This window comes from Zootermopsis nevadensis, unplaced genomic scaffold (assembly GCF_977971745.1).
Source record: "Zootermopsis nevadensis isolate Lab colony 2312 unplaced genomic scaffold, Znev_1.0 Znev_ptg000006l, whole genome shotgun sequence".
Classification (NCBI taxonomy): Eukaryota; Metazoa; Arthropoda; class Insecta; order Blattodea; family Termopsidae; genus Zootermopsis; species Zootermopsis nevadensis.
The window spans coordinates 907,659-927,511 of record NW_028259138.1 but is presented as its reverse complement, the minus strand read 5'-3'; the positions used below and the strand labels follow the sequence as shown (position 1 = coordinate 927,511).

The window sequence follows — 19,853 nt, the reverse complement described above, 5'->3', positions numbered from 1 at the left end:
TGTAAACGTTTGGTGCATTACATGTAAATTTGTATGGCATGCTTCCTGTTTATCATGTTTTGTCACAAAGTCAAAAGAAGAAATTTTTTCCAAAAACTGCCAAGGATAGCATGTTTAACAAAGATTATATTTCGCTAACGGATATTTTACAGCAATGCTTGTACTTAGACATCCCTTACTTTTCTTTATTCTTATTCTGTGGGTGTCATATTGTATATTTTACCGTGTTTCTTTTTGTTTACTTTTATTTAATGTTATTTATAGCTCCTCTTTTGTGTTGCTGTTCTTGCACTGTTCTTTAGAGTGCTTTGCTGTAATGGCCTTGTTTGCCTGTCAAGCAAATGAATAAGCTAAAATAAATTAACATTTAAATATTCCGTAGTTAAACGCCTTTTTGCAATAGCATTTGCATCAAAAACGAATGCCTCTAATACACGTTGTGACGTAGTGCGTTCTGCATGTACCCTGCGCGAGCATGCCAGTAACATTCTCTCTTTGACTCTGACTTAATGATAAAGTATATGATTATTGCACTTTTAACACGTTGTGTATGCTTAGCTTTGTCATTGTATTTCATTACTAACGCCCTTTGAATTTTCAATACATTTAAAGTTTCCAAATATTTCCTCCATTTGCCCATTGTTTATGTTATGACAAGACATCGATACATGTGCGTACGTAATTACGTGCTTATGTATATCTGTATGCATGCGTAAGTCATGTGTGTGTATCGTATTCTAAACAAGCCTAGATTTTATTTCATACAATTTAATTTTAATTTTATCACTTTATCCCTTCACACAAAACATTGATATGGTAAGTTACTTATGAAATGTTGGCGTACTGTAAGTTCAGATCGTCCACATTGACGACAAAGTATAATAATGACAGAACGAGGCACCACTCTTCTAAATGCCTCATATTTCGAAATATTCAGTTGATGGAATCACGGTAGCAGGTCTGTATTATACTTCGTACCGCTTGTAAGATTTCCACAGGTTGAATTATGTGTTGTAACTTACCAGTAAATTTGCAGCTGCTACACCAATGCTGCTTTTGCGAAGAAACGGATTGCCTGGCTTGACGTATTTTATGAGTCTTAATGAGTGTGTTTCATCGTAAATAGGTAGCAGAAGGTAAATTCTACTAACATTGTTCAGAAAATCTTCCTTAATCTTGTTTTATACCGACATTTAAACTTATCTGTGTAGACATATATTTAGTATTTAATTATTTCCTTTATATTTGTGTTTATTGGCGTATCAGTTCTATGATTAAATATTTTCGTTTCTTATTTATAAATTTAACTTTCCAGTTCCTTAGGTATCTATAATTTGTATTTCTTAAATTAATTAATTTATTTCTTTGTTTTGGTGAGGATTTTGCTGATTAAAATTCATGCGATAAGCTTGGCAGCATTAGCATAGACTACGTGTTGGGACCTCACTATATATAACGTGGGATGTAATTTACACATTGCTGGGTAAGTACAGAGAATCTGGGGTACAATATTCCACTCTTGTTTTGGCAACTGCGTCACGAAACACGTACGAATAAAGGACGCACAGTACCCACGGCTCTCAAACACAGTACTTAGTACTCCCCATAAGTTTTAAGCGCAGCCTATACAGAACCACGTTAACACCAACCGCTAACATTGCATATCCATTTACTGTACATAAGGCTGGACAGACTACGGCGTCCTTCTCCACAGCGCAGTTGTAATACACCTGCCTTTTATCTTTCTACATTTACTCCTCATATTGGTCAGTCAAATTCCTAGGCTTCTACGAAGCAGTAGGGTCTAACTGTGCTGTGTTTCCCTGTGACCCAGCAGCGTCTGCTGACCTCACAACGGCCAGATCGGAAGGTGGGGCGATCAAGATAGATCGAGCCCGTTACAGACACGACCCTTACAGCAGGTACACGGGTGTCAAACTGCCGCTGTAAAACCGCAGTGGATACATCAGCTGGAGGAACTTCAGCGAAACTGCCTCGAAGAATGCACTGACAACAGCGCTTGTTCACCAGACGTCACGACGCTAGGTGCCGATCCAGATATTTTACGTGTATCAGTATTATGTTCGATATTCTTAATCGTCTGAGGTGTTTTGATATGTAGGCCTACGATGTTTTCTAAGGTCATTATACTCGAGACGTAGCGTGTATTAAATACCTCAGTCGATAATGTCTAATTATATCACCGTTGTCACAAATCTTCAGAGAATCATGAGATTTCTTGTCCGCCAGTGTAAAGGAAATGTAGACTTGATTATAAAATTATACGAGATCTGAACTGAATTTATCTGAATCAGAAGAGACCCTTTAATCCCGTTACGAGTTACTGTGAAGATGGCAATGAACCTTCGGGTCCTATACAACACGGAATTTCATGACGAGTTGAGGGAGTGTTAACAATCTTGCCGACAGGGACCGTTTCCATGGTTTTAGTTAATCACGTGCGTGTTTTTTAAAAGGAAATTTTAGTTTCCGATAAGGTTGTTTATCTTCACGCTGGCCGACAGAAATTGAAGGTTGCAGTGCGAAAGGGGGAAGCCCCCAGTTGTGCCTGAAATTAGTTTTGCGTGGTTTTATATGCAGAATATCTTCCGAACGGCGCCGCCCGTCACTAGTTACAATGCTGAATTAAACTGGAATCTCGTCGTGTTGCGGTTTGAGCAAGAACAAGGTGGCTTCAGGATCAGCCTCGTTTTTCGAGAAAATCTGCAGCGCGTTGTATCCATATTTGTTAATATTTTAGAGATTTCACTGCTAAAGTGAGGCAGTTCCAAAGCGTTTGTTATTTTTTTGAAAAAATACAAATGGCGTCAGTGCAGTATCACATAATTAAAACTATATCCTGTGAAGAAGGTAAATAAATACAATAATTATAATTGTTATGTGTATTTTTCCCCAAGAGATTGTTAAATTGGGAAGACGTGTATTTTGAACTTGACTTCTCCATATTGCTCACAATATGGTGTCATAAGAATATGATATGCCAAAAGGGAATACAAATTTCGTTCTTGAAGAGTGGTAAGCCGCTCACAGATTGGGAAAGCGTGTTAAGAAATTGCTCTCAGCATATTTCTATTATTTTTGTGACTACCTAGTCATCAAACCATTCTTTCTCCTTGTATCAATAATTATTGGTAAAATTCTGCAACGCAGACGCACAGCGCTCAACTTTGACTGCATTCCCAGGAAATTAAATAGAGTCACTGTTTTGAAAGCTTTTAATAACCACAAAACAGTTACGAACAATTAACCAGGCTTTACAAGTTTATTTTTCTAAATGTAGATGGTCAGTGGGGACAACTTACATTATTCAGAGCCTTCGTATATTTGTTGTAAACCAGTCCACATTGTTATTACGCTGATATTTTTCGTGGGTATTTTGTGTAATGTGTTTGCTTACTGATTGGAGTCGCTCTAATTTTGTTTTGAGATAAACGCTAACGAAATTCCTGGCAAACAAAATCATATTCAAACGCAGTTCCAGAAGGAACATTGTTTCGTTATGAATGCTAGGGATGACGGTTTTTCTTACCGTGAACACTACATATGCGACTGTAGCTAGCAAACTCCCCGATTCGGGGGCACTTATAACACGCCGTCAGTTATTAACCCATTCCATGATATGCACTAGCCATTTCTCTTGAAATTTGGTCAGTTCGATGTTTATTTGGTTTCTTGTGAGATTAACGGAGCTCCTACGGCCAACTCTCGACAGCTGAAGATACTAATATTCTTTATTTTCAACAATATAAATTTTACATTGGCGTGTTTATATACTAACCGAAAACGTTTCTTTAAGTGAAAAGGAAATTTGGATTAATTTATTCAGCACAAGTTGTTGTCACAAAGTCTTCTGTCAGTATGCAGTGTTTCCAATGTTTTGGCAGCAAACACAGAAAGTACAATGCATAAATTACGCGAATGCAACGTTTTGTGCAAAAAGAGTGCGAAAATCAGTTGTTGCTATTTTAATTCACTGACATATCAGACGTTATAGATCCTTTCTACGCTTATAAGTTCTATGAACTCCGCTCTCTTACAAATGACGTAAATTACTGAGATTTTATTTGTTTAAAAACTTTAGAAAGGGGACGTACTTACATCGTTCATATTCTAAACTCTTCATTTGTGTTAAATTAAGCGATAAATATGTAAGAGCGGTGATATCAGTTTACTTAACAAGGCTGTAGATCAGGATCCAGTCGTACGCTAATCTTTTTTTATCACATCAGTAAGCATCAACTTTAAACGCCGGGCGAGACATGCAAGTAATTTCGTTTTACGTTTCTTAGCTACGTGTCTAGCACAAGTCAGATCAGAAATTGTCGTCTACCCGCGGCCGAACTATAATCATTAAGTAGCCTATATAAATCTGAGTAGGTTTTAGCTTTTCACGGTGGTGAGTCATGAAATGACTGTCTTTGGGTTGTACTGCCCTGATGATGAAGGCAGCAAGGACCTCTGAAACGCTGGTAAACTTCCACTAGACTGCACGGAGCTACAACCCAGAAGACAGCCATCTATATGTTGTTTTAAATACGTGTGAAACTTGATTTTTCGCGTTACAGAAATAACATAGATAATTGATTTTACAGAGAAGAGTTTCTGTAGGATGTATGGATTAAAGAGTGATGACAGTTTCCACTGGAGAAAAAGATTATTCTTTTCCTATCATTGTTAGAGTGACTAAATACCGTCATCACTCTGTAAGAGTCGGAGGATTTCTTAAAGAGCTAAGCGACTAATAGCTTCTCAATATGGAATATGCACCACGGAGTTAGATTAACTAAAATATTAAATCAGCGGGTCCATGTAACAGAAATAGGAGGACGTCAATCAATCATTCATATGTTACAGGAACACTCGACTTTGCTTTATAAAATATTATTTTAATTTTTCTCAGTGCATTGCCCCTAATCTCCGTAGTTTAAAACATAAGTAGACCGGCGGGGGTGGGGGGTGGGGGCTGGTTTCTAGCCGCTCCACACCCTGAAGGAAGTGACGGAAATTATTCACGACACGTTATATTGTGAGAAGTCTGTTTTGCCACATATGAACATTAATAAGCCATAGTACGCTTCGGTAAACAGGCACGGATCCAGCTTTCTATGCACAAAAAGCAGATAGATTTTCTGAAACTGACTCAGCTTCTTAGCGGTCCGTGACTCGCAGAATATTCCGACCAGGAGTTCTTTCTCCCCCCCGCGAGCCTTGCAACCTCCCGTCCCATACACCACACATAAATCACGTATCTTATCTTCCACCTTCCGAAAGGAGTACAATACCTTTTCAGATACTCCGACGTTGCAGCGTGTTACTGTTTTCCATAAGCTGCCTCCCCCGTGGAAGTGCAACAAGGTTATATGTGACAAAATAACTTATAAAAGTATCTGTACTTACGTACCGATGTTTCAGAGGTGCTTTCTAGCTCCATAATCAGTTAATAAGCACCTCTGCAACGTCGGTAAACGTCTACCCGACTACATGGCGCAACATCCCAGAAGACGTTCATCTTTAGACTCGTACGAACCGAGAACCCGAAATCCCACCGCCAATGCGTTTTCATGCTGAAGAAACCGAATTTCTAAATATTCTTTAGATGAAACTCGGCTTCGAAAGGAAACAGAGTTTAGTTGTCAACAGATGGGTGAATATTTTTGTATTAAAACGAAACTTTTTTAGAAGTGTAAGTGGAAAAGTGTAAGTGCAAAATTAACTTTCGGAAGCGTCGGCAGATGTTACAAATTATAAGAAATTTATATCTTGAACAGCTGTGTGTGTTAGGTCAAAAGCTTCTGTTTTAAGAAAACAATTTATTTCAGGAACCCCTTTATATATGCAGCGGTTAACACTTTACGTATTCGTGAGGTGTCGGGTGTGAATCTCGTAACTTAGCATTTCCGATTGAGGTCTTTTGTGATTTTATTCAGTACTTCCAGGAAAATTCTCTGACCGTATCTTACAATTGGCCAGCAGCACTTTTTACAGTATCGTTTCCAGGTGAGTAATTCACGATCATCTACGGTAAATAATCAGTGTAGTTGATAAAGCTGCGTTAAATAGCTTAATATTATTTAGTCCACCAATAGAATAATAAGATTTTTACTGGCTCAGCGGAGTATTTCTAGCTGAATTTTGTGAACACGGTGATGACCGAACGGATTCTGTAAAAAAAGGGGTAATTTGTCGTCTACATGAATAACTATCAGCCTCTCAAAGAAAATTCTGTCATCAAGTTATTACCCATAGTGGAATGTAGGGTACTTAACTTTGAATCAAGCTGTGCGTCTGGAACTTTAAGTAACGCTTTTTAAAAAAGGAAATGAATTGTGTTGGAAAATTGAACATTTATTGGACTTTGGCTCCCCGTCGAGTTAGAATTTTCTCATTAAAGCTTTGGCGAATTGTGTTTGTTTTTTCAATTGAGGGCAAAATTAATTGGGGTATAAATTATTTAAAACGGGCATGTCACAAGCGACGCTGGTTTCTGCCATATGGCCCCACGCTGTCGGCAGAAGACGATGAAAATGGATCTGTGTCTTTTTCCATTTCGTTGGGGGTCTTTGTAAGTCATTCAGACACACCCATTTTATTGTGCAGGGACTTTATCAAATATTGATAATTAATGTGATTAAAATGTCGGGTCTTATCGATCTCGAAGTTTAATAACAGTGTTACAAAATCGCGCCTTTGGTTTCTATCCAAACCACTTTAATCCACTCCACTGCCTACTCCTTTGAAAATCATTTTAGTATTATCTATTATCTACGCATAGATGTGCGATGTATACCCTTTCCTTCTAAAATCTTTTATGCATTTCTCATATATTCATGTGAGTGCTACCTATGTTGCTTAAGTTCTTCGTAACCTGGTGGTAAATTTTCGGATTGTAGTTGATTTTTGATGATGACTCTAACTTTTTTAAGTCGATAGAAATTCTGTTTAAGTGACAGAATTTTATAGGCTTGGAATGGCCGTTACAAGAGATTCCTCGATTTGTGTTTATTATCCGGGCTCTGTGATTGTTCTCTTAATATAATTCCCTTGCAAGACGTCACATTTTACGTTGCGGCCAGAGGAATTACAGGAAAGTAAGGGGAAGTACTGATGTCTTGGCAATTTTTACTACTATTTTTAAGTTTGTGAACGTTTCCGTTTCCGAAGTCAAACATGTGTGAATTGCACAACTTTTTCTCAGAGTCTTTCTGGGATTTGCCGGTTTCTGGGGAACGCTTTCTGAAGTTTAGTGTGGCCTACCAACATGGGGAAGGTTTGGGGCGATCCATGGAAGGGAAGGGGTTTGAGCAAACCATCGACAGGGGAGAGGCTGCACATGGCGAAACCCCAGCACCAGAGGATTACAACACCGATTGGCTGTGATGGAAAACAGACACCCATACTCAAAGTGAGATCAGAAACCAATCTCTTGAATTTTGTGTTTCTTAAACAGCGCAAATACGAGTATTGAATTAAAACTTTACAAATTCTTTTTTACATATAAAAATAAACATGGAGGGATGTTCTTAACAGAACATCGTGATAATATCTATGTAAGAGGATTTAGGTCTTTTCAGTTTTGGCAAAATGTTGGTGCCTGCAGCTGCTCAGGTGTACGTACCTCAAGGCGTGAATTGCCAGCCGTGTGCACGCGGGTACCTTTTGTGCCCTCGGAATATTTTTTGGGTATCCACGAGGTTTTCAAAATATTTATAAACAGTTTGAAATGTTTACCTGTTTAATTGTCCGATGATTTGTCTCGCTGTCGCAATATATCGCTTCGAGGCAGTTGATTTAGCAGATACGAGAACACAATCAAAATCTAATTATTTCAATTTGTGTCTGTTTTGTATAATAGATTCATACGGTTTGCGTTATAATTGTAAGCTCCTGCAAATAGATGAAGATCCCTACCAGTGGAGAATTGCTGTTTAGGATTTGAGGTTTCGACGGCTGTGAGTCTTAAGATGGCTGTCTTCTGGGTTGTTGCGTCGTGTAGCCAGGTAGAACTTTGCCGACGTTTCAGATCGCCCTGATGATGGAATTAGCGATGATCTCTGAAACGTCGCTTCCTCCACCAGGGCGATCTAAAACGTCGGTAAACTTCTACCAGGCTACACGTCGCAACAACCCAGAAGACAGTCATATTCTATTGCTGTTTACTTCTGCATTGTCTTGAGTTTTTTTTATTGGCGGAGGCCTTGCGATGACCCAAACTTTGTCGTAGGATCCGAATCAACTATCTGGCAAGTGAATTATCTCTGAGCTAATTCTGACACGGTAGAGAACAAGCGAGTATAATCCGTAAAAGCAGAACACACGTATGCAGATAATACCATCAATTGTTCAAGCTGAACTTCGCCGTGTACCTACCTAGTGGTTAGGACCCCTTCTCTGTGGTCTGGAAGTAATCGATTCGGATCTCGGCCAGCGGACTGACCATGAATGTTTATCCTTGTTTCACTTCATCATGATGTAATCCCTGAGGCCATGTCATAGACTGACCCCCTATCTAATTAGTTATCCACGTTTTTAAGTATAGATTTAGGAAACTGTAACAGAAATTAAACTACATTCAAAATAAAAATAATTGAACGTTGTTTTCCGTATTTGATTTAGTATTATAAAATAACTATTATTCAAGACAAACCAAAGCTTGGCTTAGTGGAGTACAGTATTGGCCATGCCTTGGTTAAATTACGTTATATTTCGAAATGACAGTCCTTTTATTCACAGGGGCCGCTTATAGCTGTTCAGATTGTTGTGCTAACTATAAGGATTATGTATCTAACATTCATTCAACAGACGAAAAAATCATGTGAGGCTGCTTAGCCGATAAGCTTACTTAGTCTTTAATGTGTTTCGTATTATTAAGTAGCGCCTGAGACAGAGTCTTTACGCGATGGAATCTTGAGCTCACGTTTTATGCAGAATGGAACACAGAAATGCGTGTAATTTGATGATATCAGCAAACAGATTGAGATTCTGTTTACAATGAGTCTATAGAATAAATTATTTGTAGTCACTGTAATATTAACTAATTAAATAGCTTATTGACTAAATCCATGAGACAGAAGCTTTTTTGTGAAACTCATAGTCGCTCAGCTGATTAAGAAATTACAGTCTTGTATGGAGGTACATTTCTATGTTGAAATGAGTCCACTACTGGACTCTGTCCTGAGTCAGATGTATTTAGTCCATATCTTCCAGTTTAATATAATTTTTCTATGTTCATGTTCGTGTAATATTTGGTTTCTTCCATCCACGCTGTATACTAAAATGTTATGTTCTTCTCTCATTTCGTCAAGAGTTCCAAATGTCCTGCGCATATCGCCCTATTTAGTTGACCGCGTTAAGGATCGGAGAATAGTTTAATCTTCAGTAATTATGGCTATAATATTGATTGATGTTTCTAAGTTTATTTGGAGGAGGGCGTGTTGAAAATGATTGTCTGTAGAGACTGAGGAAACATTGAAAACCCTTCATGTTGTTCACTAACTACCCGAATTTTGAAACGGCGACTTCTGGAAAAAACCAGGAAGTTAATTACTTTGCAATCCTCCTCGGCTCAGTGCACCTTCGACTGGTTTTTGTGTGTATTTTAAAGAATTACGAGAATTTGATTCCCAAATTTGTATTTATTGTTCTTCCAAATAGTGTTTCATTAGAGCATGTGTGTGGAAATTTGGTCCCAGTAACATATTTTACACGCAATATTTCCTGTATTGAACAATCGACTTGAGCCTTTGTTGCTGATGATGCAATGAGAAGGTTCTGTGTATGCCCCACAGCTCATAGGTGTGCGTAGTTTTTATTATACGAATATTTTGAATTTATAATCTAAAAACGCAATCACCGCAGTGAGGTGGGTTAGATCTGGTTTAGATCCGAGGCTAGATCAACCAGGGTACCACAACAGACAGGTTTCCTGGTTTATTCTCCCCATTTCTTATCTGAAGACCGAAGCAGAATTCAGGTTCCCAAACGGTTGTACACGGCAGTTGAAGCCATATTCCTGACACATGAAACTGACTTGCTTACTCCGAACTCCCACCAAATCCAGACTCCGCCAGATAGCACCACAGGCTTGTTGAATTTCTTGCTGCCAGAGTCGCCACCGTCCGAATTTAAATTTAATCATTTTCCTCTTCCCACGAGCTGCTCACTCGTACAGTGAAGAGTGACGGACATTGGTTCTTATACTAGGGGTAGATAACGTTATTAACAATGTAGGCTACTAAACTTTGATTAATGCTTTGACTAGTTATGCTTATTTTGAATTAAGCCCCAATATGCTAGGTATAATAAACTACTGTGGTACGTATACCCTGAGACACAATATTAAATATTTCCGTAAAAATCTCGATTTTATTGCGATTAAAATACGCTTTCTACAGGCCTAAAATATGAAATGTTGAACAGCAATGGAAGGCCTGCTCTTGATGATATCCGAAAATCCTCGCGGGCTAGACTGAACGTTTTCAAGGACCGCATGTATTCACACCTGGTGACTAATTGTTAAATACTTTAAGGGGGATTTGGGAGTACGCATCGGTGAACAGGAGGACAGCCGCCATTAAAGAGCACTTGATCAGTGACATGAAGTGGTAGCTGTCGTTACCAAATCTGTTCACCATTTCAAGTATTCTGACTGCGTCAAAGCGACACTTTCGGAGAACTGCTTGTCATGTCATGTATTTTAAACACAATTCAAGCGAATATACGAAGAAGAATGAAATTATTGCTTTGGTAACTATGATTTATTTCAATAAAATCCTCTCAGGTAATCAACCACGTCTGTTGGTTACAGGAAGTACCGGACGTTTCGGGAACCATTTCCGTCCCCATCGTAAGGGTTTCTTCCTATTATTATATTATCCAGTTTAGTCGTCGTGAACGCTTCAAATCACATATGACTTATTTCAATTTAAAATCAATGTTGGGGTGTATTTTACAACAAATGTAATTATTTGAAACCTTTACTATGCGATTTTCAGGGGTGGCATGAAACGGTTAGTCTAAAGAAGATTCATTTGCCACATGATATTCAAATTACAAAGCAGGGACTCTGTTCTCAACTTATGTTGTCTGACATGTCAAGATACCTGATTACCTGAGATAACTTGCACCTAATGTTCATAACCCGTCGTTATATAATTTACAAATAATCCATCCTGTAATGGAAATTATATTCTTTCTTGATTAAGTTTCTGAGCAGAATCTGCAGGCCTGTTATATACAAATTTATATTTGCATGAATGTTATTTGCAGACATAGAGGATTGATTTAAATAAATGTAGACCTTGTGGGGGGAGTTGAAAATGCCCATTACGTGCCACTGCTGATAATTTTCCTTGTTGTTCTGTAAAACCCCCAGTTTAGGGCAATATTTTTATACCAGAATTTCTTATATTAAATTTACAGAGTACTTAACGATAGTAAATTTAAGAAATTCGAATAAGTAATGTGACGTAATGTGGTGTGTTGAGCTAAACAGATGGATACGGTATTAAAGGAACAGTGAGAAGGCCCGAGGGAGTGGCTTGTAAAAGAGACGGCAAGGAGGTATAAAAGAAACGAGGAAGAAGAATGAGAGATCATGAAACGAAAAACAGAATCATTTACCGTTGAATTTCAACGGTCCTATACTATTTTCAGTAATGCAAACAGCGTTTCATGAAATATCATCATGAAAGGGTTTTGACATATTATAGTGTGTTTCTGCTTCACGTACCGAGGACGCTAGTGTTGCAGGAAAAATCTTATTCCTTAGGTACGATATTCATGTCCCGGTTGGGTTACCAGCCACATCCTCTTAGATTCCTCGGATTTTCTACACGAATTCAGATTGACTATCTTAAAACACGTCACGAAATCCTCACATACTAATTATTCATAATCGTATTTCCCTTATTATTCGACACTCCGTAATCTATGTAGTTGGGAGAGAATCGTTAAATAACTTAACGGACAATAAAGGTATTTCGATGCTTACGTTGTACGTTTCTTCGACTAGGATTCATAGGAGCCTGACAATATTCTGCGAACTTTGCAAATTAATTACATAGAGAGATTCAGTCACCAAATATTTCTGTAATTGAAACCAGAGGACTCTGTCTTTGTCATGGATTACACCGCGAAGTTAGGTTTGAGGCTTCTGTCTTCGTGTAAGTCTCAGGGAGCAGTTCAGTCGATCTCATTTAAACTTCATGTTAAGCACAGCTCGGAGACAAAGAAGCTTAATATATCTGAGAGAACACGAGGGGCAGAAGGGAGAAGACTTTGTTTTCTCAATTTCGAGTCCGACTTCTGTACCTTCGTTGAATTCCACGCTCACAATATAAGGCAGATATATATCCATGTACGAAACGAAATTCGACCACGCATCCTTGGTGTTAGAGTGCTCAAAGATGGGTCGAGCTTCAAAATGTACATCATGTCTAACTGACTTCAAACATATTCGAACCCACAGCTTTTGAATTAGAAACTTCGTGAAGTTACCGAGGCGTGAATTAACTTCCCAACGAAGCAGTTAAGACCTACGCAGTGAGGATAGACAAGAGGGTACTTAATAACACCAACAATTTTCAGCAGTTGGTATGAACTGCCAAGCGTGTCAAAGGCTTAATGGCCATTTAAAACTATCTAATACAATAGATTCCGGTTAATTGGGCCATCGGTTAATCGGGGGAGTTGTTTATTTGTGACAAATCTTACAGAACAAACCTTATTAACTCTTTACGTTGAACTTCGCATAATTGGGACAGCCGCTTAATTGGGCCAAAGTGTTCTAGTCCCTGTTTGTCCTAATTAACCGGAATCTACTCTGTACACAACTTAAAAAAATAATTTTTAGACCTTTATAGCTTTCCAAGTTATCTATTAAATGTTAATTCGTTCTTTAAATTTGTAGGATCTGAGGTTATCACAGCGGTGAGTCTGAACTTGTCTGTCTTAGAGGTTGTTGCGCCTTGTAGTGTGGTAGAAGTTTGCCGACATTTCAGAGGTCCTTGCTGCCTCCATCATCAGGACGATCGTCAGTAAACTTCTACCAGACTACACGGCCCAACTATCCATAAGAGAGCCATCTTTCTAAAACTTCAGAATTAATTTCACCCTTGAGCCTTTTTTTAAATTACCGTTACATTTATTTCCAAGTAACAATATACTATCTATCCGCGATACCTGCATCAATTCTTATCAGTGGTATTATCATGTGGTGACGTATTGTATGTGTAGGGTTAGAAATGCAGAACAACGTTATTGGCTCTCAAGAAGGTTTTTAAAAGTATTAAATACCAGTTAATAAAAGCCAATTTTGGATCAACAGCGTTGCTTGTAAATAGCTTACAAAAGTAATAGGCTACCGTAATAGTATATTATAAACATCCGACAATCATATACAATATGTAGGCAGTGTGTTACAGTGCCTGGTGAAAATATTCCATACTTACCTGTTAAGATGTATATTACATCTAAAGTTATGTTACCATTATTCTATGACCAATTTTGAGCTGTTTCTAGGTTAAAATGTGTACGTCCTCTAGTACGAACCGTTTTATTTAATGATCGAACATGAAAACATAGAATAGTTCCACATTTTATCAAGATGTATTGTACAATGTCTACAGTATTCCATAGTGTCTGCAGTAGGTTGTGACGTGATCATGCAGGCCTTGTTCTTGTATAGTTTAGGTACGCTTTAATGCACTACAGCCATGTTACATACACAACTTTCGCGTTATGGCGTAAAGGTTAGATGCGAATGTCACCAAAAAATGTCACGTGGCGCAACAAATGTGTGTGAAAATTATTCTATAATAAATATGCTCTCTCATTTCCAGACTGGTGGTTTGTTAGTATGAATTGTCACACTTTCTTTGTCTTAAATTTGTTTTTTATGATGGTTATGTATTGCATATTTGTTGAATACATATAAAATTAAATTCATTTATTTTATATTATATTAGAATATTTTGTTATAATTTTTAACTATTTTTTCATCGACGGTAAAGTTGTTATTGACTCACCGCAAATATGAGCAATGAAATATTACCACATTTTATTTCTGTACTTTCTTGAATATAGTCCGCGGAGAATGAAATAAGAGAAAAAAGTAATTCCCAATAAAATGTATCAATTTGCTATTTTTAAATGTTGATGTTATTTTAATTATCTTAAGGGCACGTTAAATGCGCATTTCTGTGTAAATGTGTTAGGTGCTGTTGGTTACTGGTAGCGATCTTGTAATCAGACAGACCCCAAACGTACTTAGTATTAATTTCTCATATAATAAAATGTTATATTTCATTGACTGAACAACTCTCGTTCAGTTAATTTAATTTAAACGAAATAGAATAAACTGGTTTTCACCAAAAAATTCAATTGGTTATGCAGGAGTTCGCAAATTTAATACTCTTTTATGTAATTTTAAAGTGTAAAATTGTTCCAAGTGTTTTAACTTGGATTATTTGCTTGTCGACAGTGTTAACAATAATTTTACAGTATAAAGTGAAGGTTTGCGGCGACTGAAGTTGATGAAAGACTCTCGGGTTACAAGCCTCGTCAGGTGGCTGAATGGAGAATAAACCATATCTTCTGCCAACGTTTCGAGAACAATCTCTGTATCAGCGAGCGAGTAACAAAGAATCGGATTTGTTACCCAGCAGCCGTGAGGATGAGAATAGAGATTGTTCTCGAAACATTGGCAGAAGATATGGTTTATTCTCCATTCAGCCACCTGACGAGGCTTGTAACCCGAGAGTCTTTCATCAATGATTTTACTGTTCTCTTGAAACGATGTTGTTATATGAAATAGCACAGTAATAACATAAACGCAGAACGCATTGCCTTCCCATTAAAAAAATAGCGAACGAAATATTTTAACCATGGAATGTTAAATATATCCCGAGCTTATTGTAAAGCACTATAAAATATGCACACACAGGAAGAGTTTTAATTTTCCATGTAACTAAGCGGAAAAAAAATGCGCAAGGAACTCACTAAGAAATATAAATTTTGCTGTGTTTAAATACGGTGTTAGTTACTTGCATATGAAGCCAAAATCAGCTAGCAGTACATTTATTAAAGTGTGTGGACATCATTGTAAGAAATATTTATTGATTGTTGTCTTCTGGTTTTGTGACGTCACGTAGTCTCTGTAGGCGCTTTTCTGGCATTTCAGAGAGACGTGTGAACCTGAATCTCAGATATATATACACTGTTATATGAAAGAGATACCGCCACGGTGGTCTAGCGGTTAGAACGCTGGCCTTGTAATCCTGGGCTCTCGGGTTCGATTCCCGGCGGTGCCCGAATTTTAAACTTGTGTTGGGCAAGGCCGTGGTCTAGGCAACATGGAGTTTTCCTCCGGGGGCTTCCCCGGTTTCTCCGTGGCATCCCAACAATTACTCCATTCACACTCAGAAGAAGGCAATGGCAAACCACTTCTGCATCATCTGCCAAGAACGTATATGAACAGGTCCCAGTCGGAGAAAAGGGTGGAAGGATCCTGTTCATATGGACCTGTCGTCAGACAGAACACTAAAATAATAAAAATAAAAACATGAAACAGAGACCACAATTAATCAGATCCTTACTAGTTGTGGTGGATGTTAAGTGAATGACAATCTCTTGCAGGATTTTTGACATGTAAGAACACTGCACTCGCTTTTCAGTCATGTGTGGAAATGATCTGCCCTCACATATCAAAGAATATCTTCAAGTTGTCTTTGAGCTGATGTATATAATAATATTTTGTTGGAAGTTTTTGAATGAAACAAGTTTATGCACTAAAGAATATTTAAAGCATACGTTATGAGTGGAATATATGCGAAAGAAAACAAAGCAAGGTCCCGTAATGCAGACTGAAAAGGAAAACATATAAGATATTTATTCGTAAAGTGGGCGTTTGGAAGTAGTAAGTATGTATGACTGGGGTCGTAGTTTTATATCTTAACGGATTTTAGAAGACCGAAGGTTTTTGGTGCATATTTAATGCGCTCTAATTGTAATTTTCATTTAACTGATAATTTTCGCACTGTAAAAATAGTCCTCGACTTGCCTTCCGTCTTCTCAGAAATATATCCACAGCTGTGACTAACATCCCTGTTACCCACGCGTGTCTGTAGGTCCTTTTTCTATTTGCCACAAATTTTAGTATCTTGACACTTCCATGAAGATATTTTTCCACACATAAACTACATTGCCCGTCTTCACCAGGTGCGAAGTGATAGCTTTCCACTGACGTTTACCACGACCTGCAGCTATATGTACTAAGGGTGAGAATAAGGCTTTTTTTAGTTCGATACATAGAACTGTCGATAAGAGACAGCAGTATGGATTTTTACAGTGCTTCAATTTTATGTATCGTTAGCCGTTTTATAATACTAGCGAACACCGTGAATAACATGTAAGCTATAATATGTGACAAGTTGCTTGTATATGTATATGGTTACTGTGCGAGAATGTATCGATTTTCGTATCGAAACTTTTGTATGGAGATTTTGTGCACCAACCTAAGTATTGTAATCATACGAACACCTTAATATTTTTAATATAAACGGCTGGATCCAGTTGTGTAATCAGTAAAATATTAATGTAAAATTGTCTAAATAATTTTATGCACCAATTACTCACATGAAATTATTTAATAAAAAGTGATTCAGCCATAAAGGTTATCTCCATGTAGGAAGTGTTAAATGTGCTAAAGTTTTCCTTAATACTAAAAATCTGTTATACTAATGTATTCATGCATTTAAACGTACAGTAACAAAAACTGTGGACACAATTTCAGAAGTGGACCACATATATTTCATGTCACAACAAAGCTGAATTTGATGTAAAATTGTGTAGGTTGAAGATGGCGGTCTTCTGGGTTGTTGCGCCGTGTAGTCTGGTAGAAGTCGCCCTGATGATGGAGGCAGCTAGGACCTCTGAAACATCTATAAACTTCTACCAGACTACACGGCGCAACAACCCAGAAGACAACCATCTTCAGACTCAACGCCGTGGAAATCTCAAATCCTACATTTGTGTAGGTCGTTTATCGTATGGTATTAAAAATAGTGAAACGTAAAGCTGTAAATAATAGACATAAGTTATGTATGACAACATTTTTGAGCATATGATCAAGCATATTCAGAAACTTGTGGCTTAATCGCATTATGAAGTAGTGTACTACTGAAGCCGGTCTAGGATGGGCCTATGTGATACGAATTACAATGTATGGTCTGAATAGGTTTAAGATGCTAAAATTGTATTGCCCTGCAAAGAACGGTTTTGGGATATTCCCTATTATAAAATATTTATGTATGCATCACTTGTAGCAATCTTCATTTTGTAGATTTTGCAGCTCATTAAGAGGCCGTAGCAAAATGCTTTGTTACGTATGCGTGTATAACCGGGTCCATTTCTGATTTAATTCCGTCTTGTAGGTGTAATCTTTTGTGTGTGTTTGATGGTTAGTTCATGTCAAGGAACACTTACACTTAATACTCTCTACATGAAGATAACCTAAATGATAAAAACATGTAGTGAATAATTTCATGGATTTTATTACTTAATAATGCTGTGTAGATGTTTTATCATTGAAATTTTATATTAATGTTATTATTTAAAGCACACACTTTAATGTTAGTCTATTTACTTGCTTTGGTGTTATGTAGAAATAAGTTGTATTATATTAAGAATGTTAAATTTAAGTTAGTAACAACACGAATATAAGATATGTAAACGTATTATAAATAAACACAGTAGAAACCCTTGTCATCTTGAAGTAGGGTGTCTGTAAATTTTAGGCTCTATAGGTGTGGAATAAAATTTATATTTTAATAATAACTTGCCTTATCATGTGTTTGTGTAGTAGCGTAGACACATCTGTATCCGTTAGTTTGTCTTATTTTTATTAATGCTTATTGTCATTACGCCTAATTCGCAAATTTCAAAATGGATAGTTAAAAATATTAAAAATCCTTCATATTTGTAGCTATAAAACAGTGTAAGATTTGTCATTTAAAGCCAGTGTTTAGAGTATTGTATGTAATTTTGTCTGTAATACAAATTAAATCCCGTTTTCTTGAATTAATTAATTGCTAAAACATCAATAAAAATAAAAAATTAAAGTTTTAGAGTATTTATTAAAATGTTATTTTGAAATATCCTGTGGCCATGTATTTATTTAATATGAACATTTACATAATTACATTAATTAATTAATTAATTAATCATTGATCAGTAGAGTTCGCATTATTAAACACGTGAAGCGTGAACTTCAATTTATGTGGGATAGACTACACAGAACCTGAAAGCAAATATTATCCATTTAGCCTCAGGTATGGAATAAGAGACTAACACATTTAAAAGTAATTTTATGTCATTAGCAGTGTTCTTTATAAAATTTCACTGGTATTACAGTTGCTTTCACACCGTTTTTCATTAATACTTAATTTAATTCGACTCCTTCCTTTACCGCCGCTTAATAGCTTTTGCACTTGTATCGCTGTTTCGCTTAATCGCTTTGGCTAGTCATATCGATAGAAATATCCTTATAGAGATTAATTTTGTCCCCGTCAAGTAATTTCCTACTGTACTGTATAATTATGAGGTAGCGGGGTGTTGGAGAGGAAAGGGTTTGCTCATTGCCCTTAAGTGCTTAATAGTGTGATTACGAATTGTATAGATAATGGGCTGTGTACTTTTCTCGTAGGGGACACTAGATGCACAGTGTCGCTGCTGTATGTACAGGGGATATCAAGTACATTTCTATTAACTGATTCGAGGTATTTAAATATTTAGATAGTATCTTTTTATTTGTGAATACGTAAAGTAACAACACCCCAATAAGGATGCAGGCAGGATAATCGAACATGTCTCGTCTTGCTCAGTTTTTATGCAACGTGTTGGTCGCTATTTTCAAAAATTTTTGTAATAATGTAGGTGATGCAAGACAAATCAACGATGATTTGAGGTTTTCACAGCGGTGATTATGAAGATTTTTGTCTTCTGGGTTGTTGCGCTGTGTAGTCTGGTCGATGTTTACCAACGTTTCAGAGGTCATACTGCCTCCGTCATCAGGGCGATGATTATGAAGATTTCTGTCTTCTGAGTTGTTGCGCTGTGTAGTCTGGTAGGTGTTTACCGCGTTTCGGAGGTCATACTGCCTCCGTCATCAGGGCGATACGGTAAGTATGAAGATTTCTGTCTTCTGGGTTGTTGCGCCGTGTAGTCTGGTAGATGTTTACCAACGTTTCATAGGTCATACTGCCTCAGTCATCAGGGCGATGAGGTTTTCACAGCGGTGAGTATGAAGATTTCTGTCTTCTGGGTTGTTGCGCTGTGTAGTATGTTTACAAACGTTTCGGAGGTCATACTGCCTGCGTCATCAGGGCTGTGAGTATGAAGATTTCTGTCTTCTGGGTCGTTGCGCTGTGTAGTCTGGTAGATGTTTACCAACGTTTCATAGGTCATACTGCCTCCGTCATCAGGGCGATGAATGATTTCATTTAATTCATCGCCCTGATGACGGAGGCAGTATGACCTATGAAACGTTGGTAAACATCTACCAGACTACACTGCGCAACAACCCAGAAGACAGAAATCTTTGGTGAATTGTAATTCTGTGTTCCTAATTCTGTTTCACACGAAGTTGCTTAAATTATCATTGGTTCGCAAAAGAAATAATCACTCTGTATTTATAATATAATTTACTATTGAAAGTGTAGTGTGCATATAATACTTTATGTTTTAAACCTAAATAAGCCATGGAAGTCTTAACAAAATCAAGTCCACGAAAAAGAATTTCAAGAAGCTGGATCATAATTCGAGATACATAAAACTCT

The 19,853-nt window shown here is 37.3% G+C and overlaps 1 protein-coding gene across 7 annotated transcripts in view; it reads left to right on the top strand.

Annotated features, from left to right (window-relative positions):
* The window catches only part of LOC110827939 (uncharacterized), a 343,471-nt gene that overhangs the window by 183,264 nt on the left and 140,354 nt on the right, over positions 1-19,853 (top strand). The window contains exon 9 of one of the 7 annotated variants that reach the window (XM_022060136.2): positions 1,838-17,853. The exons of 5 other annotated variants lie outside the window; for them this stretch is intronic. In XM_022060136.2, the coding sequence (XP_021915828.1) occupies positions 1,838-1,950 (113 nt within the window). In that variant the 3' untranslated portion in view covers positions 1,951-17,853. Of the gene's footprint in view, positions 1-1,834; positions 17,854-19,853 lie in introns of those variants that run through there. One more of the 7 variants, XM_022060125.2, reaches the window with a different exon arrangement.